General features: G+C 38.4%; 1 protein-coding gene across 1 annotated transcript in view; it reads left to right on the forward strand.

The window, feature by feature from the left end:
- Positions 1-5,825: 5,825 nt before the first annotated feature.
- HECW1 (HECT, C2 and WW domain containing E3 ubiquitin protein ligase 1) overlaps positions 5,826-20,731 on the forward strand; it is a 483,256-nt gene continuing 468,350 nt past the window's right edge. Inside the window, exon 1 of the mRNA XM_011372467.2 lies at positions 5,826-5,974. Within this exon, the coding sequence (XP_011370769.2) occupies positions 5,945-5,974 (30 nt within the window). The 5' untranslated portion in view covers positions 5,826-5,944. The remainder of the gene's footprint in view (positions 5,975-20,731) is intronic.

Here is a 20,731-nt window from a genome sequence, read left to right on the forward strand (position 1 = left end):
TAAAACATATTTTGATGGAAAAGTGGGTAAGGGGAAATGAGTCAGCTGCCATTCTAACCTGACACTTCTGTTATCAACATACCTAAATAGTCTAAGACTGTAATAAATTTTCAGTCACATTGTAAACTTTGCTTGCTATATATTTAAATGATAAATCCTGTTGTTTTACTTCCTAGCTTTAAAAATCTTTATATTCTCTATTACTTGCAGAATTAATTCTAAAATTTGGAACAGGGCATGTTTGGCTCACCATAATCTGTCCCACACATTTCTTTTTACTTATCTTTGATGCTCCTCTCTCTCTTTGTTCCAGTTAAATAGAAGTCTTCACAATTTCCGAAGTACATTTTATTCATTCAGTCTTTCTGCCCTTTTATGTATGCTGTTCTTTCTTCTTAAAATGTATTCCCCTCTTGGTCATTCAATAAACTCTTTTTCTTCCTTTAAAGCCCTACTACTGGAGGCTTCTCTAGCTTCCCCAAGCATAATTAGCATACGCATTCCTGTCACACTGCCAACTTATCTTAGCACTTACATCATATTGTACTTATATATTTAGTTTGATCACAAGTTTATATGCTCTTTAAGTATTATTAACCTTTACACTGAAGCTCAACAAATAAATTATTGAATTAATAGAATTAAAATATATGCAAGAAATAGAAAAGATAGCTAGTGACATAATACAAAAGAAAAAACAAACAAAGGAAATACAGGTTGAAAAGAAGAAAAAAACTTTAATAACAGACATAAATGTCTACATTGAAAAATTCAAGAAGTTTACTCAAAAGCTTCTAGAACTAATAAATGAGTTTAGCAAGATCACAGGAGACAAGGTAAATATATAAAAAAAGAGATCTTCATTTTTTTTTTCTGTTCTAGCAATGACTGAGTTTGTATTAATTATGTTTTGTTTGTTTGTTTGTTTTTTAAATTTTCTGTATTTTAAGATGTTTTGAAATCTTAGGGGCCTCACTGTCTGGAAAATGATTGCCCCTCCTAGGACTAGATAATTCCTAGAGATAGCAAAAAACCTCCTTATAAGCACAGCTTTTATATATAAACTACTAATTCTGATTTTATACCTGCAACTACTTCTTTTATCTAACTCTCACACACTAAGCCAATATTTTTTCTCCTCTAACTCATCCTAGGGCCAAGCACAGAACAAATCTAGACTACCCCTATAGCTCAGAGTCTACTAAAATTATTCAAACTATCTAATCCTAAATTTGTCCGCTCTTGCATGTCCTGCACCCCCCCATTACTTCCTGCAGAGAACAAAATAGAGGCTCTGGGCCATGTTCTCCCTTTGCCCCTACTGCCTCCTGACTGACCCAGGTGCTTCTCCATGGGGCATTGTGTGGCATGTCATGCTTTCTGTTTCTAAGGATCTCTGAATTTCTTCTGTCATGATAATCATTTCTGCGTTGTATGCCTGCATGTCCATAACTGATTAAAACAAATTCCAGGTACATTTTAATACAAGTGAAATTCAAAATTAAAATCAATATCTTTTACAGTAGTACCAAAAAAATGAAAATTTTCACTTTACATCTCACAGTATATGTGTAGAATCTGTATGCTAAAACCCACAAATACCGACGAAACAAATCAAAGAAAATCTAAATAAATGCAAAGATATAACATATGTATAGATTGGATCACTGTAAGAAGTAGGAAGATTGTTAAAATGTCAGTTCTTCTGAAATTGAGGTATAAATTTAGCGCAATTGAAATCAAAACCCTAACGGAAACTTTTTGTAGATATGGGTAAACTAATTTTTAAGTTCATGTGGAAAGGCAAAGAAATGAAAATAACCCAAATATAAATATATGTGATTAAAATAGTGTAATATTGGCAAAAGGAATGATAAACAGATTATTGGTAAAGAATCAAGAATCCAGAAAGAGACCTATGTGGTCAATTTACTTCTGGAAAGTTGCAAGGTAATTCAATCATCTTTTTAATATATAGTGCTAGAATAATTGAATATTCATATGCAGAAACAAAATCTATGATCCATACTTTACAGCTATAAAATTATAATAATGTCAAATGGACCAAAGACCTAAGTGTGAGATGTAAAACTATAAAAGTCATCAAAAAAACCTCAAACAAACAAACAAAAAAACTCTTTGTAACTTTGGGTTAGTGAAATAGTTCTTAGATATGATATTAAAAGCATGATTCATAAAATAAAGTTTGTAAAACTGAACTCTATCAACTTTAGAAACTTTGCCCTGTGAAAGAAACTACCAAGAGAATGAAAAGACAAGCCATAGACTGAGGGGAAATATTTAGAAATCACATGTGTTACAAAGAACTTGTATCTAGAACATACTAACTTTCAATACTTAACAATATTAAAAAAAACAACCCATTTAAAAATGGACTAAATCTTTGAATAAATACTTCATTAAAAATGGAAAATAAGCTCATTTTTTTCTAGTCATTAGGAAAATGCAAATTCAAACCCACAATAAGACACTGCTATACACCTGTGCATTTGTCTGCATTTCAATCAGACTGACATTTTCTTGTATGTATTATATACTTCTCTGCCTATCTTCTGACCATGTCACTTTAATCTGGAATGCTTTTCCTTCACTTCCTTCATCTGCAACTCTTATTGATCTTTTAATTCTCAACCTGGCCACCATCAATGACAAAACAGTCTGCCCTTGGACCCCGACCCTCACTCTCTCAACCTAGGTCTGAATTAGGACCTTTGTAATATGTGATGATGGGCACTCCATTTTTACCTACCACCTCATCTATCAAATATATAGTGCTAACTTGTTTAATTAGAGGTTTTAGTACTCTCAACTTAATCTCCATGAAGTCAGAGACTGTATTCTTCAAGGTTACATCTCCAGAAATTAGCACATTGAAAAATATATTGAATGAGTGAATACATTCACATAGAAAAGTCCCATGAGCTCTTTCATGTAAGCTCAGCCTCTGCTTGAGGTATACTGACCCTTCAAAATTAAAATCCTTTTCTTTCATCAGAGGAAGTCCTGGTTTCTCTAGGTAACTTGATCAGCTCACCGAAGTTAGACGCCTTGGCCTCCGAGTTAGTATTCTAAGCCTTAGGACCTAAGGTGTCCTCAAATGATAATTTTTTTATCACTGGCTACAATTTTTCCTGAGGAGAGAGTCTGTGTAAGAAATTGACGTTGTGAATGCCTTTTAGCTAAGGACTAAGCTGAGACTACAACAGCTCTGTCCTGAGCTAAAAGGCATTCATTTCTAACACCATGGTGAAGGTCTCCTCCTGAAGGTGAAGTCCCTGGTCAATCCAAGTCATAGCTTTCTCAGCATTGTAGGCACTGCTTGAGAATGGTGCTCTGGTTGTCTTTATGTGTATGTGGCCTGCATGCCAGTCCCTCCTTGTGTCCCACCAAACCTTGATTCACAAAAAGTGGAAACAAAGGTTGCATCAGCATCATGTTAATACCTAGTATCTGTATATACTTTTCAAAATGCTTTCAATATCTTATGCCATTATATAAGATTAGTATTTTTGAAGGCATTGAGACTGTGACTTATTACTATTGTATTTATAATGGTATTTGGAGTATATTTGGAACTTGATAAATATGATTCATAGATAGATAGCTTTAAAATTCATGACAAGTCTTTTTATTTCTCCACCAAATATATTTCATTTCAGTGTTAGGGCAGCTGAAGTCAATTACCTCTGTACATGAAGTCTTCTGCTGGCAATGAGACCTTAAGAAAATTATAGAATCCTATGTATCTTGGTTTTCTCCTCTATAAAATCAGATGATGCTACTCAGACTGTAGTGGGACTGAGAGGAATATATAAGACAATGTGAATGTGAGGAATAAACAAGCTGGTGTGTATGTTGCCACTGCACTTGGTCTCGTAGAAGTTGCTAAGAGTTTCTTAATCTACTTAACACGTTAAAATGTAAAACTTTGTGTACTTCTGCTTTCATATCTTTTGTCTTCAGAATTAAAAAAAGACACACTCCAGGGGAAAATAAAGCCCATCTCAGGATTCTTAAATCAATAATCTTTATGAGAGATGTTCATTTGTCAAGTTATCACCATGATAGAACAAAGAGAAATATCTTTAAGTCGAGTTGATGCTGGATTATGAAAATAATGAGGTGAACATTTTGGCAATGAATTGAAGGAAAGAATGATCCTTTACTGTGGTCTGGTGATATTATGCTAATTTAGAAATTATGGATGCTGGTTTGTCACAGAGGTTTGTTTTGTTCAAATTTCTGGTCAGAAACCTCACGTGTTGGTTGATGTTTACAGTTGCTGTTTATAGTTGCTGCCTTCCCTAGTCTGTTCTTGGAAGATTTTCCTCATTTAGGAGGGAATACTAATTGGAGTTTAAAATGTCCAGAGAAACATGTGCCCAGCTTTCTGCATGGATCCTTAGCCAAGGTTTGAAAAGTGGTCCCCTTTGAGCTCTGACCTGGAGAGCTAAAGGCATCAGCAAGGAGGTGTCCTGTCAGGAAAAGTGGAGGCCTGGGCACCTATACCCCCTGTGGAATGAGGAATAGGAAAGCCCTGATGTTGTGTGCCTCCCCTGCCTCCTGGGAGAAAAGGGTGCTGCTGGTGAAGCTGCCTACACATATTCCAAGCTTTCCACTTCTGGTAAGTTCTGGTTGTGAGAGAGAAATCATTGCTAAGAGGCTGGTCAGTGAAATAAGATCCACTGAAAAGCAGCCCACCTTACAGTGTTTGGGGGGTTGAAGGGAAGAAGGAGACATGATTTTGGGAGGTATGTGCTCTGGTCTTCAATAAGGAGTCTGGAGTCAAGGCCAACCCTTTCTTTTTTTTTTCTAGAGGAGGACTGCATTTGGGGTATGGAAAAGACTTATTAGGGCGTGAAAAATGTCTTACTTATATAGGAGATGCTGGGCAGAAGAATGGGAAGAAATAAATAAGAATTGTAAAGAATGCAATTAGGTCATGAAATCACAGACTATGGTGATGTGCTCAAAACCACTGCATATTATTTGAACACATACAGGCCAAGTATAGGCCAAATGCACTTAGATTTACATATATGGAGTAGCAGGCAACCATCAGTGATCAGCATTTCAGTTATCTTTTCATCTCGGTTGGCTGCACAAGGGGGTGGTTTAGATTTTACTTCTTTCCAGTTCCAGCATTCTGATACTGTATGCAGTTCAATGTAAAACCCGGCTTGAAAGCTATGCTTGCCAAACGATAGATTTTCTGGGCAGATTTTCAACTTTTGCATATCTAATTACGATGTCTGTTTTATGTGTTTGCGGTACAAATACTGGGCGGTTCCTGGAAGCGTGTCTGTGAGTGTTCATAACTGTATGTAAGATAGACAGGTAAAGTGTATACAACAGAGGCCAAGAACACCTGCCATAGAGTACCTACTGGGGTGTCTGTACCACATTCTTTCTGAATACACTGTTAGCACATACACAAAAGGGCCGATAGGCCGGCGCTGGTGCTGGATATGCCCAGTACTCGTGCTGGGTGTCGGAAGGATGGGGCCGGCGGTAACAAGAATCAATATATATTTACGGTGGGGGCGGGGAGTGGGGTGAGGAGAAGCTGCAGGGCGGGGCAGCGCTAAAGAGAGCGAGCCCGGCTTGTGGTTGGTTCCGGAGTCTGGTACCCACAGAGGAGCAGGTTAGGAGGGAGGGGATGCGGGTAGGAGGATAAAGCGATGAAGTGTGCTGCGTTACAGTGCATCAGGCGCTGTTGTTGGAGCTGCAATACGGTGCGTCTCTGACTCAACCGGCCTTCTCGCTCACATAGTCACGGATCTGCGAGCAACCGCTCGCCCCGGGCACCTGGAGTGAGGCAAGAACGGCTGGTCACCCGAATACCCCCGGCAGGTCCCCTGCTCCCGGCGCTCCCTGCAGGGCACTTGCGCCCCCCGGCTCTAATCTGCGTGCTGACGGGAGCATGATCTGTGCCCAGGCAGGGGCTGACAAGGTAAGCGGGCGCCGTGCGGGAATTCTACCTGCTGTCCCTTCCTTCTCCCTTCTCTGGGCGGCTTCCCGGCTTCTCCGGTGGCCCGGCAGCGCCCTTTCTCCCCGGGGCCCATGATCCACCCTCCTCCCGACCCTCTCACTCCTCCCGAGAGGTTCAATTGTCAGCCTGGGGCGCGCCGCCGCCCAGGCCGGCAAGCATCCTCGGGTGGTGACTCCGGCTCGGTTTCATCAACCATATCCGGCCCTTCTGTGAGGCTCGGAGAGAAACAAAGAACCCCCCTAGAGAGTTCGTAGCGCCTCCCCCACCCCAGCGCCCTCCCAGTGACGAAGAGGCATCAGGGGAGGGGGCGGAGAGACCTACGTAATCCCCCTTCCCAGCCCACACCCACCCCTTATGAACCAAAGCGGTAGATCTAGGTTTTGCTTTGGGCTCCTTTTTAGACAATTATGTCCCAAGCAATGCCCACGGCTAGCGGAGCGAGAGCCCACAGGCCGAGCAGGAGCTTGTGGGCGTTTGCTCAGCAGGTGCGTGGCGGATCCGGCCCTTGGTCCCCTGGGTAGTGACAGGAGCAGAGATATGCTGCGTGTGTGCTCCTCTAGAGCCTCTCTGCCCCAGGGCGGCTGCGACGCTCAATCGAGCCTGAGTTTTAGCAGGAGCAGCCCTTCCTGTCACTTGCGAGCTGTACACAGGCGGGGAGGAAGTCTCAGGGGAAAACGAGTCTGGTCCCTTTTTGGCAGGAGATGAGCTTTCTCCTCCTCCCACATTCCCAGGCTGTTACAATACAGCAAAATCTGTGGGCTCAAACAATGTGATCCTTCCGTTCCACCCTTCTCCAGTGCCTTTTGATTGCTCTGCGGCTTTGACGTCCCAGTTACCTTGGCCCATGTGCAAAGTGTGGTCTGTCTGTCTTGCATTCAGAGACTAGGCACCATGACTTCCCTGCCGAATGTCAGCACTTGAGGGAAGCTGGCAGGGGCACAGGCTATAGAAATGCCCAGCTTCCTGTGGTTCCCGGCACAGCGTGTACAAGTCTACATTGGGCCCACACCAGATAGCATGTGGATATTTTCCTAGTTGCTGAAGATATTATTTGACTTTGCTTTAGTTTTGTGCTTACTTTTCTTGGGAACTCCAGTGATGCAATTTTCCCTATGTTTTTATTTTTTTCTCTTTGAACATAAAACAAGGCTGTCTTCAGCAGAAATAAATATAGAAGATAGGCCTAGTTCAAAGACTAAGCGAGGCATCTTCCTCTTTCCCTGGGATTTAAGCGTAATTTAGGAGGGCAGATGCCCTACCTGAAAAGGCCGGCCTTTAAAAACACAGCAGTGTCTTGTTCAAAGCAGGTGGCCAGATCTGTGTTTCTCATCAGTGGACTAGCTCCAGCTTTGGCTGTTTGGGTAATTCATTCTAGATCTGGGATTCATTTTGAAAATGTGTTGTCCACTAAGAAGGGATTACAGTCAACATGTCTACACTGGTGTGTGGTAGATGTGTGGTAGGCAAATAAAGTGTGATAGAATGCCCTGGTGCCCCTTCTTTCTGTTTGCTACCTCCTCTGCAATGTGGCATTGGAAAAATATAGTACTATTTTAACTCCTAGATCTATAGGACTTCGAAGTGTTTAATTTAATAAACCATGTTCTGACTAATTCTGGAATCCCAATCTAGTGCAGTTGACAGCTTTATGTAAGGACAGTTCCGTTTTTGTCTGGGGTAGTTATTTCGTGAAGGCAAATTGCCTAAGTTTGTTTAGATCGTGACATTATTGACTTGGTAGGAATATTATATCCTTATCCAGAACCACCTATCAATGAATCAGTACAGAGGGACTGCAGCTGCTGTAATCTGTTTGTGTAGCATCATTTGATTTTGTTTACACCTCTGGCTTTTCAAGATGAATGTTTTAAAAATAACTTTAAGCTTTACCTTTTATGATGATTGCGTTGGTTATGATTGGCTGGATATAGGAAATGCTAAAAGACCAAATGCGATAATGGGAAGACAAGCTACCACTTGCCATCCCTTACTTACTTGTAAAATGAATAAGTTGGACTGTTGATTTCTGTAGTTTCTTCAAGTTTCAAAATTGTATGATAATGATTAAAGAGTAGGAAAAGTTACACAGTTTAGCAAAGCAAATGATTATATAAGCAACCTATATAAATAAACCAGGGATCGCGTCCAGAATTTATAGTTTATTTTTATATCCATAGTTTTTTTTTTTGTCCCAGTATCTGCATTTTTTTTTCATAAATTAAATTAACCAACACCTCAAACAGGTCGTTTTTTTTGATCCAATATAGCAAAATATTTTGTCAGGTTTGGGGAAGAGAGAAAAATGCTGTAATTAATAGGATAACAGGTTATCTCTTTAATTGGGGATTAGTTATATATTCTAATCCTGTCTTTTGTGAATAATCGAGAATGTAACTCATTTCCAATGATTTTTGTTTTGTTTTGAATGAAGGTCTCTAGGTAGCTGTTTCGTCCTACACAGCAGTTGACAATAGTGTCTGACTTACTTTCCCTGATAAAATTTAGTATTGCTTATAAAACTTGCTAGCACTGTTACTTGTTATAAAAATGATTGAGGCAACAATTATTCTAAACAAGCAAGTAAAGTGTTTTCATATGTTTATAGTCATTTGTACAATTTAGGGATAGTTGAAATATTTGATCGTTGGTTTATGCTTATCCACATACTTTTTCATAATAGTGTTCTAGTTTTTTTTAAAGTTACAATCAAAATAACATCCTGCCAGGAATAATGAATCACTCCCTCTCTTGCTTTCCCACAGCCCTTTAATCTATACCATTAAGACAGCACTTATCATATTGCAATTATAGAAGTGGTGAATGGGCCACAGCCCCTTGTCTTACACATGGTATGAGTGTCTTGAGGACAAGGACACCATTAAATTTATCTCTCATCTCTCCAGCACTTTGAACTTTGCCCAATTCATGGCGTATTTTCTCAGGAATGTCGATTGAGTGGATTTCAGGTCATAAAAAATACCATCTACTTGTTTAGGCAGGAGATGGATGAGAATTCTTCTCTTGTTAGTCATATGGGTAAATCAGAGAGGTTATGTAAGATGCTGAGGAGCACTGGCAAGCCATGACTCAAATCCAGGCCTTCTACTTCACTGTCTCCAAGAGAGGCTACACCCCACCCTCAGTAGAAAATGAGGTAGACTGCAAGTTGAAATGCCGCAGATTTGGGTCCTTTATTTTTAACCTGAATAACTTATATTGTCCATTTTGACAAAATTGATTTCACAAAACTGCTCTGTCTTGCTGTGGCCTTAGAAGGAAATTTGTTTGGCCCAAGCACTCTGTCCTCTAACCTGCAATTAGGCAGAAAGAGTGAACTCTCTTCTGCCCTTCTCCTCTTTAAGTGCTTCTGAAACAACCCGATAATTCGACCAGAGACAGCCATCATTCCTGGTCAGCCCACTCTGACAGAGTTGCCCAACAGTTGTGTTAACAGGCATGACGTACAGACAGAGCGACCCTTGCTTCTCTGCCCTCATCTCCTTCCTTTCCATATTAAAAATGTAGGGCAGGTGACCATTAGGAAACCATGAAGTTCAATACCCAAGTATCCTTTCTGTAATGCATCCCTGGGCATGTTTGATGTTCATGGCCTTTTATAGAAAATAGAGTGAAAGTTTCAATGTGGCTTTTTTTCGAGTCACTCTTCCTCTCTGAGATTTAGTTTCTTCTTTATAAGTAGCAAGTTGAACCAGGTAATCCCAAAGGTCACTTCTAACACCATGATTCTGTGATTGTTTTTATTGATTTATTCAACTGAACCAACTGGAGGACAAAAAATAGTAGTGATAATTTAACTTGGCTATTTAACTACTTAAGGCTCTGTGTGTCAGCTGCCACTCCTGGGTTATCTAATTATTTCTTTGAGTCTCTGTTAATACTATTCTCTATAAATACAATAATTTTTTGTTATTTGTAAAACTAGATTTACTATGTTAAAGGAAAAGGTATGTGGCATTTCCTGTTCCAAAAAGTATACAATTCCCAACTCCTATATAAAATATTTAGGATTTTAGGGTTTGATAATCAAGTTTCCAAGTAAAGCTTTTCTTCTCACCATGAGTGTGTTTCATTCTCACCATGAATATGTTTCAAAGCTGAATAACTTGAAGTCAAAAGTGTTCCCTGAAATTTATCCAAAAATGTCCCTTTCCATTTCTTTCTGCTTCCTCACTTTCCTCTTCTTTTCCCCTTCCTTATCTCTGTCGACCTCCTGTCACATCCATAAAACATACGTCACTAAAATGACTACCCATCCATCACCACCCTACCCCACCAAATGCAAATGCAGGAGTCATAACCTTCCTACTTGTCTCAACCTTTTCTATTTTCTTCATGAACATTGCTTCTCAAGTTTAGAAATGAAGTTTACAGGCAGACTGGTTCATCTGATGATTCTGTTTATAGTAGACATGTATTTCTCACAGACTTTCTGACCACCAGACATTTGTGTCTTAAAATCTCTTTAAATACTTGAGGTAACAAAGCGGCATATAGATGTTTTATTATCCCATATCATAATGTTTGGATGTGTGGGTATTGGTAAGTTGTTGTCATGTTCTGTGACATGAGCACTGTAGTGAAAATAAGTGGTAGGAGCAGGATATCACTGCTTATTGGCAAAATATCATAAAGACCATTAAGCTCCCAGGTTGCTGGGAAAAACTTCTGGCTTTCCATAGCAACAAGTCATGTGTGATGTTCACATTATTAGTTCAGAACCACACTTTTCCTGATTTATTGGCCCAAAGTTCATAGAGGACTGGAAAATAATGATGTAGTGTACAGATAGGATATTCTGGTGTTATCAGGCATCTACTGCACTGCAATATTTTTGGGAGAAATCAGTGGCTAGAACTTAAAGTGGTTTTGGGGTAGGGGAGGTGGAGAGAGCTGGAAAAGGATTCCATCTGCGCTCATGATGAAGAATGCTATCATGGAGACTTCATTTAGGGTCCCTTTTATATATTTAGTGGAACAGATTTTCCTTTCCACACTTTCTAGTTCTATTTGTGTTGCACAGATGTCAGGGAAATATCATGTATGTAAAGGAGGGGAAAAAAGACCAAAATTTACATTCATGGCCAAGGATCGTAATTTAATCATGTCATCCTTAAATTGATACCCACTTAACTTGCACAAATAATTTCTGCATTTGCTTTTGGGGTTAAAGTCACAGCGGTTTGAGAAACAAAAATCTGAGTCCCGCAGCTTATTGAAATTTAGATATTCAGGTTAAGAGAGTAAAAATAAAGGTAGGGAGACTAGAATTAAGCGGTTGACCTTGCTTGCCTGCTGTCAGTATGGGAGCTAATGGAAACCATCAGCCATTTGTCATCTTCCTTTCTGTAATACACTGACCAGCTGAAAAAACTAAACTACAGGACATATCAATAGATTTTTATCTTTCAAAGGATTTCTCTTTTTCTTTACTGTTATTCATAATTCCTTTTACAATCAAAACTTAAAACTACTTAACAATTTTTTTCCTCTTGTTTGAGCACAAGTTATTTTTGTGAAAATGAACTTTTTGAAGATGAGAAAAAAATAGTTTTGAGAGTTTTGCTCACATTTTCTCTCCTCTCTTCTGGTGTTGCCTCTGTCCTTGAATAGGCACAGGAACCGTGTGTAAATGAGACAATGAGAGGGAAACTGTTGGCATGCAAATGAACTATATTACTCTTTACAGATACCCTGACTCCACACCTGCCATGGCATCGATGTTTTGTTTTCTTTTATGGAACATACCTCGAAAACTTTTTTACGCTGGCTTTCACCACTCGTTTCATCTCAGCTTATAAAGACACTTTTTATCATGTAATGTTTGATTTAGACAAAGAATATGTTTACATATATGCCAATTATGAAAAAATAAATAAATAAAAAATACCTGCCATGCAGCCTGAGTTCAGAACAGCATAGGTTCATTTTAAGGTCCCTTTGTGCTCCTGCCTCATCTCTCCTTCTGCCTGAGAACACCCCACCAAGGCTCCTGTTCCTACCCCTCTTTTCCATTGTTCCTATGATGATCACCAGTGGTCTCTGTCTTGTTGAGTACAAGGTCAGTTTTTCTGTCCTCAGCAACACTTTACATTGCACACCATTTCCTCTTTCTCAAGCTCCTGGCTTCTAGGATTGCCTTGTGTTCCTGCTGCTTCCCAGATTTTCTTTCTTAGGCTCTCTTGATGGCCCCTATGGACCTTTACTGAATTTTGACCTCTAAATGATGGAATTCTGAAGGGCTTCGCTTTCAGATCTCTTATCTATATCCATGTGTTTGGTCTCATACTGCCTTCATGCTGATGATCCCAAGTTGATGTAACCAATATTGACTCATTCCCAGAACATCAGACTTGAATATGCCACTGACGACATCTTCCCTTAAATGCATCTTTTAAATTTATATGTGCAACACCTTGCCAATTTTCGTTCTCCAAACCTGCTTCTCTTCTAGTGTCCTCCATCTCTGTCATTCTAGTTGCTCAGGCCAAATGCCTTTGAGTTCCCTGATTTCTCTCTTTCTCATCCAAATCTAAGTTTCAGCAAATTGCTCTTCTTTCCTCTCACCCCCTCTATCCAGCATGACTACTCCTATCTAAGCTACCATGATCTCTTGACTTGCGCTTGATTCCTAGCCAGTTTCCTGCTTTCCTTGCCATCTGCAATCTATTCTCTATACAGCATCCCAGATGATCATTTATTTGACAAATATTGACTAAATATCTGCTACGTGTCAGGCATTATTTTAGGTGGAGCATAAACAGCACACAACAGCCACAAATCCCTGTTTTTTTTTCTCCCCACAATCCGCTATGGTTCCATCCTGCTCATAATGAAATCAAGTCCACATTTGGACTACAAGGCTCTGCATAATTGGGCCTCCAGCTCCTGCCTTACCATTTTCCTCACCCTGCTCACCCCAATCTCATTGCTCTTCCCACATTCCAGGCAGACTCTCATCTCACATGCTGTTCCTTTGATGTAGGTGATATTTCCAAGCTACCTGCAAGCTTGCTCCCTTGATTAATGAAATATCACACCTTTAGAAAGACTCTCCTGTCTACTTGATTTTTTTCCTGATACCACTTAGCACCATCTGATTTGTTATATATTTTCTTGCTTATGTGTCTGTTGTCTGTCTCCCCTTCTAACTTGTAAACTCATTAGAGCAGGGACCTGTTTATTTTCTCAGAGCCTGGAACAGTGCCTGGAACATAATAGACATACTTTCTGAGATCAAGTCCCTTTAGAATCTGCTGGATTAGAGTTTAGATGATATCTTTAGGTCTCCAGCTCCTCTGAGAATACTCTTTTCTTTTCCATAAACTATTTCTCCCACTCTTAAAGGTGGGAGTCGAGAGTCTTCATTACTGTCTGGACATCTTGTTGGTATCAAATCTCTTATTTATTCTGGCTTCATTCTCTAACAGTTAAAGCTCAAGCTTGTCTTTGCTTCTTCTGCAGCACCCAGCAAGTAGTAGTCCATCACTCAATTATCGTTAAATTGAATCACTTACTTGTTATTATTCTCAGGACTTGATAAAACTGTTCTCTGCCCACCAGTTTCTGCCTTTCTGGGACAAATTGACTTTGTCATCTTGAATGCGAGCATATCATTCCTGTGTTCAAAACCCTTGGGAGCCACTAAAGTCTACACAATAAAGAAACAACTCCCTAGGCTGACCTGGAAGTCATGTCCCCAGTATGCCCCATTGATCTCTGCCTCAGCCAAAAGGATCTCCTCCGCACTCACCCATTTCCCCAAATATGCTCTATGCTTGCTTATACTTATGTATTTTTTTCTTCTGCTGTTTTCTACTCTTAGGTTCCCTACCCCACCCCACTATAAGTTTACCCATTTTAAAGATCCAGCTTAAATCTCACCTCCTGACAGAAATCACTCAGTTTCCCAGTAGGATATGATTCTCCCCATTACTGAATTTCCTGTGGTAGGTATCATTGTATGTCCTTACTAACTCTCTCACTTTTCAACCTTCCTACTAGATGATGAACTGGCTCCCCAAGGTTAAGAGCTGTGTCACATTTATCTTAGTATCCTGAAAACACTTGTCCCAGTGTCTGCCACCACAGATACTTCTCTGAATATTAAGTGAATAGGTGGCCCAAGGAACAACTTAAGAGTTGAGAAGATCTGTATTTTAAGATTTTAAAATGGCATTATGCACAATGTATTTATCGATGAAATATGTATCATAAAGGTAAGTAGAAAGTTGGAAAAGGCGAGCTCCACAAGGATGGGAATTTCTACTTTCTTTGTTAGTTAATTCTCCTGAGTGCTAAGAACAGTGCTCAGTAATAGAATTCAGTGACTATTTAAAGACTGAATGAAGTTTATAGCCTGACAATATCTTAAATTTCTAATGTCATTATTATATAAATAAAAAAACCTCTCATTAAAGGGACTGGTGAGATATTCCTGAGATCACACAGTTAGACGTGGAATCCATCTTCTCCCTGCTTTCCAGCTCTGCCATGAATAGTGTCAGACCTGAACGAAGAATGCCCCATAATCTTTTCCAAGGTGATGCTCACCAGTGTCACTTTTTTACTAATATCTGAATGACTTCCTTCTTCAGGAGAAGCCTAACATTTTAATCTTCTGAAAGAAGCAACAAAGTAGAAATTTCAGAATTTTAAAGGACTCAGAGACAGTATGATAGGTGACAGCATTTATGTATTCCCACACTGGTTCTCCTTCTGCTTTCGTGGTTCATCATTTTGCAAATGACTGAGCAGATTTGACCCTTGGCTTTGGTGAGCTGTGCTCGGAGACTTTGCTTAAACCTGGTGTCTACCTGAAAAGATGAGGTTGTCAGTTTTTCTTAGAACTTCTCTATGGGCAGAACAATTCACAGTGAAGTCATCCAGTCATAATTTCAATAGGATTTGTTTTTGGCAATGCTGCTCTTCATCTGTACTAACAATTTTCAATAGCAAGTTAGCACAATTTTTTTAAAAATTAAGTTTATTGGGGTAACATTGGTTAATACAATCATAAAATTTTCAGGTGTACATTATTATTTGACATTTGTATGTTCTATTGTGTGTTCACCACCCAAAGTCCAGTTTCCTTCAGCTACCATATATCTAATCCCCTTTACCCACTTCACCCTCCCCCAAACCCCCTATACTTGACCCCCTTTACCTCCCCCCCTCCTCCTCCACCCCAATCACTACTCTATAGTCCTCTGGTAACCACTAGCCTTTAGTCCATGTCCATAAGTCTGTTTGTTTGTCCTGCTCATTTTTTCTCTTTAGGTTTATATCTCATGTATAAGTGATATCATGTGATTTTCAACTTTTTCTATCTGGTTTATTTCACTTAGCATGATTATCTCGGGTTCCATCCATGTTGTCACAAATGGCAGTATTTCATCTCTTCTTATAGCGGAATAATATTCCATTGTATATATGTACCACAGTTAAGTTAGTACAATTTTTGATGAGGTATCTCTCATAGGAACTTTGAAAGCATTCTCCATCCTTTTGCTGCAATCAAGTAAAATTTATTATTTTTTAGAAACATACACTCAGATTGTGATGTGACAGCCTTGAGAAAAATAACAGAAAGTCACAATTTGTTATTTTCATTTTTTTCCCTGGAGAGAGGGAAAATATCATTATATGTATAATGAATGTTAAGAAGGCTTAAAACTTCTAAAAAGAAATTTGACCAACGGACTCAGAATACAAACCAAAATAAAAATGCATTATATGTGTGTATATATGCATATATTTATATGCAAATATATAATATATATACACACATGTATGTGATGTATAAATATATATTAATTCTGGTTTATTGTTAAATAATTTTTCAGTTATTCACTTAGAAGACATTTTTTGAACTTCTATTATGTGTCATGTATTGGTTTGTTTGTGGGATTTTTCAATCTAGACAAAAATCTACTTATAATTTAATGTGAAAATGTGCAAAAGATATAGCAGAATTAAATTCCTGGAGGAGAAACATCTAGTTTGAAAAGGCAAATTGAAAAAAGTTGTGTCCTTTAACAATGATTATTTTATTTTTCTTGCTATTAATGGAGCATCTATTATGTACCAGACACTGGGTTGGGAATTGGGTTCCCATGATAAATGGAGACAACCACATTCCTTGTCTTCACAGAGAGGTCCTCTAATTTAGGACATTGCTTCCAGGGAAGCTACTCATAGTTTAGTCATTAAATAGAACATCACCCTGTGAGGGACTTAGAAATCATTATGATATATTTAGATTAAATTTAATTTCTCCAAAATCAGATGGTCCTATCATTGATCTTGAGAGCCCACTGCTATATGAACATATACCCTCAGGACTTGAAGTTTTGCCACAAATCTTTTTTTCCTGAGTGGTCCAGAGAATCTTCTGAAGCAGGAAGCACTTTTTAAAAAATAATTTTAAAAATATCAATTATAGTTGGTGTACAATATTATATTAGTTTCGGGTGTACAGCATAGTGATAAGACATTTATATAACTTATGAAGTGATCACTCCAATAAATCTAGTACCCCTCTGACACCTTACGTAGTTATTACATTATTATTAACTATATTCCTTATGCTGTACCTTATAACCCTATGACTATTTTGTAACTACCAATTTGTACTTCTTAATCCCTCCCCCTTTTTCACCAACTCCCCAACAACCTTCCCATCTGGCAACTATCAAAATGTTCTCTTTATCTATGAGTTTGTTTTTGTTTTGTTTGTTTATTCTATTATTTAGATTCCATATATAAGTGAAATCATATGTATTTGTCTTTCTCTGTTTGATTTACTCACTCAGCACAATACCTCTAGGTCCATCCCTGTTGTTCCAGATGGCAAGATATCATTCTTCGTCTTCTTCTCTTCTTCTTCTTCTTCTTCTTCTTCTTCTTCTTCTTCTTCTTCTTCTTCTTCTTCTTCTTCTTCCTCCTCCTCCTCCTCCTCCTCCTCCTCCTCTTCCTTCTTCTTCCTCTTCTTCCTTCTTCTCTTTCTTCTTCTTTTGGCTGAATGATACTCCATTGTATATATATGTACCACCTCTTCTTTTTCTACTCATCTATTGAGGGACACCCAGGTTTCCAACGTAGCTAGGCTATTGTAAACAATGCTGCAATTAACATATAGATTCACATATCCCTTCAAAGTAGTGTTTTGGGTTTGTTTGGATAAATGCCCAGAAGTAGGATTACTGTGTCTTTGTCTCATGTGACAACATTTCTTTTAAAGTTTATTTTGTCTGATATAAGTATTGCTGCTCCCAATTTTTTTTTTAATTTTTATTTTCATGAAATATCTTTTTCTGTCTCTTTATTTTCAGTCCGTGTGTGTCTTTTGATTTGAAGTGAGTCTCTGGTAGGCAGCATATATAAGGGTCTTGTTTTCTTATCCATTCAACCACCCTATCTTTTGATTGGAGCGTTTTCATTTGAAGTAATTATTGATAGATATGTAGTTATTGCCATTGTATTATTCATATTTTTGATCTTTGTTTTTCTTCTTCTTAAAGAAGTCCTTTTAACATTTCTTGTACTACTGGTTTGGTATTGATGAACTTTGTTATTTTTTTTTTTTTCTTGTCTGAGAAGCTCTTTCCCTATCCTTTAATTCTAAATAATAGCTTTGCTGGGTAGAGTAATCTTGGTCATAGGTCTTAGTTTTCATCACTTTGAATATTTCATGCCAATCTCTCCTGGCCTGCAAAGTTTCTGTTGAGAAATCAGCTGACAGTCTTATGGAAGCTCCCTTGTGTGTAACTAAATGCTTTCCTCTTGCTTTTTAAAAGATTCTCTCCGTCTTTAAGCTTTAGCATTTTAATTATGGTGTCTTGGTGTGAGCCTCTTTGAGTTCATCTTGTTTGGAACTTTCTTTGCTTCTTGGGCTTGTATGTCTATTTGTTTTGCCAGGTTAGGGAAGTTTTCCATCATTATTTGTTCAAATAGGTTTTCAATTTCTTGCTCTCTCTCTTTCCTTCTGGCACTCCTATGATGCAAATATTAATACATTTGATGTTGTCCCAGAGGCCTCATAACTATCCTCATTTTATAGATTTTCTTTTTTTGTGCCTGTTCTGGTTGAGTGTTTTCTTCTATCTTATCCTCTAAATCACTTATTTGGTCTTCTACTTCATCTAATCTAGTGTTGATTTCCTCTAATATATTCTTCATTTCAGTATTCTTCATTTCTGACTTTTTTTTTTAATGTTTTCTATCTCCATTTTTATGTTTTGTATTTCTTTCTTAAAGTTCCCACTGAGTTCCTCTACTCTTCTCCCACATTCATTGAGCATCCTTATAATCAGAGCTTTGAGCTATGCATCTGATAGATTGCTTTTCTTCATTTTCTTTAGTTCTTTTTCTGGAGCTTTGTTCTTTCTTTCAATTGAGAAATGTTTTATTGTCTCACCATTTTGGCCACTTTCTTGTGTTTATTTCTATGTATTATGTAGGACTGCTATGTCTACTGGTGTTAGGAGGGTAGCCTTATGTAGTAGCCATCCTGTGGGGCCCAGTGGCGCAGTCTTCCTTGGTCACTTGAGCCAGGTGTTTCATGTGTATCCCTTGTATGGGTTGTGTGTGCCTTCCTGCTGTACTTGAGCTTTGGTTATTGTCTGCACGTCAGTGGGAAGACTGACCCTTGGGATGGTTGGTTGTGAGAACTGGCCAGTGAGAAGCTGGCTCTACAAAACAAGATTCACTTTAACATGGTTCTGGTGCCTATCCAGTTTGTCCTTTGGGTGTGTCATCCTCAGAAGCATCCCTGGGTGTTGCTCCAGCTTGGCATGAAACTGGCCACCAAGGGTGCCAGCACCAGAGCCTCCTCAGAGGAGGTAACACTTTTTTAACCTAATAGTCCACATGGATATCAGTGAACAGTTATGTGAAGGGACATTATACAGTTCAGACTTGCCATCTGTTCAAGACCCACAAGCTCCTATGACCAGGCAAAGTAAATGGCCTGGCTTGATGCACATGGTTAGCAGGTAGATCATGCCTGGGATAGAGACCACACTGGACACTGGGATCCAGGTTTCTCGCATGCCTTAAGCTGTGGAATAGTGAGACTAGCTTCTCATGGGGTTGGCTGTGTGTGGGGAGATTAGGCAAGAAAGCAGTGGTCAGTCCCTTCACTCTAGGGGTCTACATCATGCTCTGCATTAAATGGCATTTATCATGCTAACCTAGGATGTTTTTTAGTTTCTTGGAAAAAGCATTGAATGAACCATTTCAGGTATATAAAGAAGGTTCAGGGATTATGGCAAGAGTAATAAAACAAATCTAAACCCAAATTGTAGCTGTAAGTGTGAGAGTAGTGGGGGAGAGTAGAAATTCGGTGAAAGAAAGATCAAATCTAAGCTAGGAAAAAGTCATCTGTAATCCTGACCTCTTTCTCTTCCAAGTGTTCATTTGTCTCTATGGAATAATGTAATTGAAGCACTATTTTTATAAAAACATTAAACTTTGTGGTAGTATTTTTTTTCTTGATTTTTAGAACTCTTATCCTTGAAATTTCATTTTAGAGGCAAAGAAGAGTAAATGGCTTTGTTTTTACATTCAGCACATCTTGGTATGAATTTGGAAATGGTTTTTGCAGGATCCAGATATTTTGTTTTTCAAATCTATTGTTTCAAAGTGCTGTTAACAGGTGGAGTTTATGACCAGGCATTTTTCAGGCAATGAGCTCAGTGAGCTTTAAAAATTGACTAAGCCATTTATAGATCCATAGAATGCTAGCTGGGGAAGGGAACTAAGCCACATCCCACTTAACCCTCTCATTATCCACATGATGAAACAGCAATCTCCCAGGGTCATGACATTGCATTTGTTAAACCTAGGATGAAAAGCTGTCTGTAGGCTCCTGGCCTAATGCTCTACAGCACCCTTTGCTAACTCATTTTTAACTCAATATAGTCACACTATCATTTACATGTTATCAATGGCTGCTTTTAAACTATAAGGGCAGAACTGAGTACTTAAGACAAAGACCATAAGACCCTGCAAAACCTAAAATATTTACTAACTGACCCTTTAAGAAAAGTTTACTAACTCCTGATATATATGAAAATAATTATATCAGATAGATAATTTGAGAACAAAAATATGTATAAAGGACAAAATGACAATCACTTGTACTGCAGTGACCAGATGTAAGAATCATTAAGATCTTACTGTATTTCCTGTAAGCATATATACATTGTACACACCATATGTAGGGCTGTTATGTCTACAAAATGCAATTTTGTGTCCATTTCACTATGTATCGAATGTATTTTCTTGTCATACAATTTTTATATTCTATGTTATTTTAAATGGCTATATGATAATCTATATACTACTCTATGTATCTGTATATGTGTTTGTGTGTGTGTGTGTGTGTGTATGTCTATTATGCATCAATTCTTTATGTGGTACTTTTCTGTATGTTTCACATATAAAATTTTATTTAATCCTTCTAATCTTATGTGGGAAGCATTATTAACTTCATTTTACAGATAAGAACACTGAAATCTCATGTGGTTTTGTGACTCGATTAGCTCACACAACTAGGCTATCTGACAATCAACTCTGTATTTTCAGCCATTAACTTATTACTGGGCACCGAAGTTAAATTTACATTTTTTAAAATAAATGTTTAGCAAGGGTTGATATTAGAAATAGCACATTGATAAATATCAATGTACACAAATC

The sequence above is a fragment of the Pteropus vampyrus genome, unplaced genomic scaffold (genome assembly GCF_000151845.1).
Source record: "Pteropus vampyrus isolate Shadow unplaced genomic scaffold, Pvam_2.0 Scaffold208, whole genome shotgun sequence".
NCBI lineage: Eukaryota > Metazoa > Chordata > Mammalia > Chiroptera > Pteropodidae > Pteropus > Pteropus vampyrus.